The 6,837-nt window shown below is 48.4% G+C and overlaps 1 protein-coding gene across 1 annotated transcript in view; it reads left to right on the plus strand.

Annotated features, from left to right (window-relative positions):
• Nucleotides 1-3,958, plus strand: part of Pdss2 (decaprenyl diphosphate synthase subunit 2) — a 233,881-nt gene extending 229,923 nt beyond the window's left edge. The window contains exon 8 of the mRNA XM_031348481.1: nucleotides 3,151-3,958. Coding sequence (XP_031204341.1) covers nucleotides 3,151-3,309 — 159 coding nt within the window. The 3' untranslated portion in view covers nucleotides 3,310-3,958. The remainder of the gene's footprint in view (nucleotides 1-3,150) is intronic.
• The last annotated feature ends 2,879 nt before the right edge of the window (nucleotides 3,959-6,837 follow it).

The raw sequence follows: 6,837 nt of genomic DNA on the forward strand, positions 1-6,837 counted from the left end.
GCTCTGCCTACTGCTCCCCACCGCTTTCTTCCCCACAATTACCTTGCTACTCTTGACCCTGCATCTCATCAAAGCCCACTCTGCAAGACTTTGTGGCATCTCTCCTGGTTGACATTATCTGCCCTGCCCTCGCTGCCTTGGTATTGCCGCACTTCAGTGTCTCTTTAGTCAGCTCCTGGTCCTTGAGCAGAGGGGACATGACTCTTACATGTAGTGGGTGCCCCAAGAGTTCTTAGAAACTCAGCATTTGGCTACTCTTACAAACATCCACGTGCCTGCGGTGGCTTGTCCAATCCAGGTCCAGGAACATTGCAGCAATGAACACAGAGCCACACTCTACCTAAGTGTCTTAAGGATCTGAGTCCAGCCGCCTCTGAGGTTACCATAGACCAAGCCAAAACTGATTTGATCTGACTAAGTAGAAGGGCATAGTCAGTGACAGCTTAGGCCTTTCGGGGAGAGCTAAGCAGGCTGAGCCATAGCCAGGAGTGCAACCTAGGGCTAGTGATTTTACTATCCAGTAATCTGTGCTCTCATGCAACCCCACCCATCTCCAGAACTGATAGGATCCTCGTTTAGAGCCAGTTGCATCCCTCAAATGGTAGCGCCACGATAGAAACTTGAATCTGGCTGTGCACTCGGTCATTGGCAGGAGACTGGGGAAGCCTAGGCTAGAGCAGTCTCCATGTGGGTGCTCAGAATCTAAAGTTTAGTAGAAAGTGTCTCTACAGGAGAAGGCAGCAGAAAAACATGGTCTCTGTGGCGGACAGCAGTGCATGCTTGCAATCCCATCTTGTGGGGGAGGCTGAGACGGAAGAATTGCTGTGAGTGTCATTCAGGCAGAGACGATATATAGTCTCTGATATAGGCCATACAGAGTGAGATGCTGTCTGCCCTGCTCCCCAAAAGTGAGATGGCTTAGCCGGTAAAGACACTTGACATAAGTTTGATTCCCAGAACCCACATAAAAATAGAAGAGAACCTGACCTCGTACCCACGAGTTGGTAGGCATGTGCACTCACTCACACACACACTCACACACACACACACTGTAAGAAAAACTGAAAACAAGAAATGTGGCCTCCTCTGTCTATTATCTGGAGTCACTGAGCTTCCCCGGACCTCTGACCCCTTGATTCTATAATTAGAGTAATAAACCAGCATATATTTTTATTCATGTTTTATGCATTATGCAGGATGTAGCTTAAAGTCTCACGGGGAAGTCAATACGTGAATAGAAAATTAAAGTCCAACACTGTAGTAACACTGCACTCCAGAAGCACATGGGGCACCCAAGAGGTAGGAGAGCAGCCGGCCCCTGGTGCCGCCATCCTAGGTGAGCGAGTGAGTGCCTTCCACCCAGGTAGAATCTGGGGGAGGGGGGGCTTACTAGGAGTGGAACAGTGGCAACCCCAAGGGAGCCAGTGTGTCAGCTCTGAAAACTGCAGCTATTTTCCCTTAATACATGAGCAAAGGACAGAAGGGAGAAAAAGGAAGCTGAGTGAGACTGGGGAGGACGCTCATCCCTCCTGGGGAGCCTGAACTACTAAGGCTGTCGGGAGGCAGTGACAGATTTTAAACAAGACTATATTTTCATTTATAAACCTTTTTGGCAGTGTGGCACTGTGGATGGAGTTTGGGAAGGCCCTTTAGGATGGGGGAATAACCTAGCTGGGGGAAGATGAGAACCCAAGTGTGGCACAGTTTAAAAAGTGGAAAATCCAAGAGCTTAAAGCAGCTGCAGAGATGAGGACGAGCTGACTCAGTCAGTGAAGATGTCCACCTCCGACCCAGCCTTGGCAGCGCTGCCCTTTAATCCTAGCACTCAGAAGGTAGAGGCAGGCAGCTCTCTGAGATCCAGGGCAGGCAGCACCTTCCTGGCAGGTTACCCAGGTCAGAGAAACCCTGTCATACAAAACAGGAGCAGCTGTAACTCAGGCATCCCGGCTGAGGAGTATCTCTGCTGGGTGGTGGGTGGTCCCCAGTGCCAGAGGGAAAGCCCTAGAGGGATTCGAGTGCACAGTTCCATGCTGCATCCCATCCAGAGCACGCATCTTCCATGACTCATAGACTGGGTCTTGCTACCTGGCCCCACCCAGTCTGCAAGGGTCAGGGGAGTTGGCCTCAGGTGAGCTAGCCAGGGGCTGCCTGGTGCCTAAGTGAGGGAGCTCTGGAGCCCTTTAAAGCCTTCACTGAGACTACTGAATAGGATAAGGGCATTAAGGTCAAAAGATGAAGCCTTAGCAACTCTAAATGTAATGATTTTGTTTAATGTCTTTTTAAGATTTTGTTGCTGGTCACTTATATGGCCTTGTGCACACGAGCGCAGCTGGCTGCCTGTGGAAACCACAGGACCTGGTGGCTTTGGGGAGCCACCAGGGATGGAGGATGGATAGGCCAAGGCAAATCCGCAGCCCCCTCCTTGTTTTTCTGTTTGTTGGTTTGTTTTGTGAAATAGAGTCTGGCCAGGTAGTCCTGGCTGGCCTCCAACCTACAGAAATCCACTGCCTCTGCCTTCCAAGTGTTGAAATTAAACTCTCCGGTTCTTTCTCACAGTCACAGAGAGAGATCAGAAGTCGGTTTGCTGGCTAGTGAGAAACACTACATTTGCAAAAATGCTTTGTTCCATTTTTCCCAAGGAAAATATTTGTGTTTTAAATAAGTCATAGTCAGATTTAATAATATGTCTTTCTTGAATTTTTCATCTTGATTATTGTGTCAACATAGGTGTTTTCATTTTTTTTTCTTCTTTTTTTTTTAGTTTGAATGAAGATGTTAGTGGAGGCTCCTCCCCTCCCCCCAACCCCCATAAACTATCAGGCGGTTGAATTCCAAATGCCAGGGATATACCGCTTGGCCTTCCTTTCTGCCTTCCCAGCATGGAACTTTGTGCAGATGAGGGGCGGGGCGAGAGGAGCTGTAATTGGGCTGATTGGAGCCTATTGTGCTGCTCTGGAGCACAGCTCCTGTAGCCTTAGGGAGGGAGGTGATGGCGTCTGGAGATCACCTGGAACGCGTCCTCTTTCTCCAGATAAGAGAGCTGAAAGACTGGATTTACATGTTTCCTGTCCCCCACCCACACCCCCAGTTAAACTGTGGTCCTCACTGTACAACCAAAAACTGACTTATTGTGCATTTATTTCCCAACAGTTGCGAGAAACAATCAAAGCCGGCAAAGGTGTGACTTCAGCTATTGACCTGTGTCGTTACCATGGAAACAAGGCACTCGAGGCCCTGGAGAGCTTCCCTCCCTCAGAGGCCAGATCTGCTTTAGAAAACATTGTGTTTGCTGTGACCAGATTTTCCTGACACCAAATTAAAAAGACACTATTGTTCCTTAGTGGGAGAAAGAACCCAGAGAATGAGGTGGACAGGAGAGCTTTTTGTGATGAAATAAGTAACGTGTTTAATGACTTTAGAAATATATGTATCTTTTTTTCTGTCCTTTATTTCACTGCTTAATGAATCTCTCCTTCGGAACCACTACAAACAAAATGAGAAGGAAAAAGGTCACGCGGTTTTCGCTTGTCACGCCAGAGCACACTTGAGGCTTCAGCAACAGAAATAATTAATGAGACTCGCTCCTGTGACCTCAGCAAATGGACAGGAAATAAGTCCTTATTGATTGGACCGAGCCCGGGATGGCGCCAGGGCGGTGGCTGTGGTTTTCTTTCCACAGAGGACAGAGCACGCTGGAAGCTGCAGGTGTCAGGCGAAGCACGGGATGCCAGCTGGGGGACACATCAACGCTGATGACCAGTCTGTCGTAGTGGAGAATACCTCAACGCATTAAGCAAAAATCTGTGTTACCTGCTGTCTTGAAATCATGTGCATATAGTGAGAGAGGCTTATGCACCCTAGTTTTTTATCAGATTCGAGGGAGGTGAGGGAAATGTTAAGTTGCCAAATACTTGAAACTGGATATTAAAGTGTTACCAAGTGTTGATTCAATTGTATACGAAACTGTCTGCCTTTCTTTCTTAAAGATCAAATTTAGGACATATTTCAAGCTAGGCATGGTGCCGCACATCTTTAACCCCAGCGCTGGGGAGGCAGAGGCAGGCAGATCTCTGAGTTCGAGGCCAGCCTGGTCTGCAGGGTGAGTTCCAGGACAGCCAGGGCTACACAGAGAGACCCTGTCTCAAAAACAAAGACTCAGTTCAAAGGCCAGTTTTTGTATTTCAAAAGCAGTGTATCCATTTACGATACCTTGTTTGGGGGACTCCCCCTGGTTTCCGCAGCTTTCAGAAAGGTAACTGTAGTGCTGGGACTTCACTGGTGAGAGTTTTAACCTCAGAATGTCAACCTCTGATCTTGAGCCACAGACATTGAGTTACTGAAAGAACACAAGCGTCACACAGGCCTGCAATCGGACTCTGGCTCCGTGTGGTTGGCAAACGATTCCCGGGGTTTGCACAAATGCAATCCGAGAATCCCGTTGACAAGAAGGCTGAGTTTACATAAATGATCTCGATGAGACTCAGCCGCCTTTCCTCCTCGTGTGTGTAATTACAGCCCTATCTGGAGACAGAAAACACGGTAAGCAGATTTTATTACCTACTCCACTCAGACACTAGGGAAGTCATCTTAGTTGAATTCCTCCTCCCAAAAGTTCCAACCAGGCCGGCGGGTGGCCCCCACAGTGAGGAGAAAGTGTAAGCCCACAGAGGATAAGCTGTTATGAGTGGACTCCGAGATAAGTGAGCAGGTCACACTACCACAACACATAGATTGCCTATAGAACGTTGCACTTGTCTGTTTGAAGCATGGCTTCTCAGTGAGCATGGCTTAATTAGTAACTATGGCGACAGTGCTATAGCTCTGGCCAGGCTCTAATCATTAACTTTCCCAAGGAGCAGCCCGGATGTGCAGCTGAGTGGCCATACAAGGCGTAGAGCCTGCCCCACGCCTCCAATCTGCTTCACTGTGTGGCTGGTCAAAAGTCACTCCCCTCCATTTCCTTTCCTGTAACAGGAGATGAAAGGAGGTGAGTGAGTCCCTCCTCCCAGGTTCATTTGTGGGTGACCGTCACACACCAGAGTGGCCACCCTGCAGTCCCAGCACTTTGGGAGGCCAAGGCAGCCTGGCTAAGCTACATAGCGAGGCCAGCTTGGACGAAACAGACCCTGTTTGAAAACATACAAAGTTCACCATGTCTGATGATTTAGTAAAAGTGCTGCATAAGACCCAGGGAGGAGGGAAGGGGGAACCTTGGAAGCCGCTGACCGGCAGCTGAGCATAAATGCTGATTGTGAGGCCCAGCCTCCTCACATGACCTAGACCAGTCCCTCTACCTTAGGGGACACATGACATGGTCCTGGATTCCTGTGTTTCAGCACCCACCTTTGCTTCTTTGAGATCTTTTATCTTTCAGCAGCTTCTGTGACCTCTATTCTGTCCCCTTCTTTTTTTTTTTTTTTTTTAAAGATTTATTTATTATGTATTTATTATAAGTACACTGTAGCTGTCTTCAGACGTACCAGAAGAGGGCATCAGATCTTATTACGGGTGGTTGTGAGCCACCATGTGGTTGCTGGGATTTGAACTCATGACCTTTGGAAGAGCAATTGGTGCTCTTACCCACTGAGCCATCTCACCAGCCCTGTCCCCTTCTTTAGAAGAAAAAAATATCAAGTATCAGAGACTGGCCTTGAACCCCCTCGCTGGCAGAAGATGGCCTTGAACGGGTTAGTATTCCTGGCTGCATCTCCCAAGTGCTGTCTCTATGCACTGAGATCCACCTGTCTCTCCATCCTACAGCACTGGAGTTCCAGGCGCATGCATTAACATAGCCAGCCATTGACAGGCCTGCTGGGATATGAACTCGGGTTCTTATGCCTGCAAACAACAGAATGCCTTTACCTGCTGAGGAGCCATCTTTCTGCTCCACACGCTGTTCTTGAATCGTTGCTCTCATCGTCACTGGCTACACATGCTCACTTCTCCCTGTGCCTGAAATCCTTCTCTGTGCTGTTTATCTCCTCCGTTCGCTCTCTCACAGCTTTAGGAGAAATCACCTTGCAGCGGGTGGTGATGCACACCTTTAAGTCTCAGCCCTCCAGAAGCAGAGGCTGGTGGAACTCTGTAACTTAAAGGGCAGCCTGGTCTACAGAGTGAGTCCCAGACCCGTCAGTATTACAGTCAAGACCATCTCCAAAAATCAAACAGAACCCCCAAAAACCTTACAGTCTATTGTTAACTCTCACAGCCCGTTGTCTGATGGAGTCCATACCATCTAGACCAGTGTCAGCACTCTGGGGACATTTAGGATTCAAACCTATCAGGTCACCCTCTTGTCATGGCTTCAAGATCACAGACAATCCTTACGGCAGATCCCTAAAGGCACCGGTACAGCCCCTGAGCCCTTGTGACCAAGCCCCACCTCTTCACTGTCCTTCTTCCTTCCTCCTCCACCCCAAAAGACATTATCCTAGACATTTTTTACACATTTTTTTTTTTTTTGGTTTTTCGAGACAGGTTTTCTCTGTGTAGCCCTGACTGTCCTGGAACTCACTCTGTAGACCAGGCTAGCCTCGAACTCAGAAGTCTGCCTGCCTCTGCCTCCCAAGTGCTGGGATTAAAGGCATGTGCCACCACTGCCTGGCCTATCCTAGACATTTTTTTTTATAGATTTATTTATTATTATATGTAAGTACACTGTAGCTGTCTTCAGACACACCAGAAGAGGGCATCAGATCTTATTACAGATGGTTGTGAGCCACCATGAGGTTGCTGGGATTTGAACTCAGAACCTTCGGAAGAGCAGTCAGTGTTCTTAACTGCTGAGCCATCTCGCCAGCCCCGAATCCTAGACATTTTGATTGTAGTTCTCCAGAA

The sequence above is a fragment of the Mastomys coucha genome, unplaced genomic scaffold (assembly GCF_008632895.1).
Source record: "Mastomys coucha isolate ucsf_1 unplaced genomic scaffold, UCSF_Mcou_1 pScaffold3, whole genome shotgun sequence".
Taxonomy (NCBI): Eukaryota; Metazoa; Chordata; class Mammalia; order Rodentia; family Muridae; genus Mastomys; species Mastomys coucha.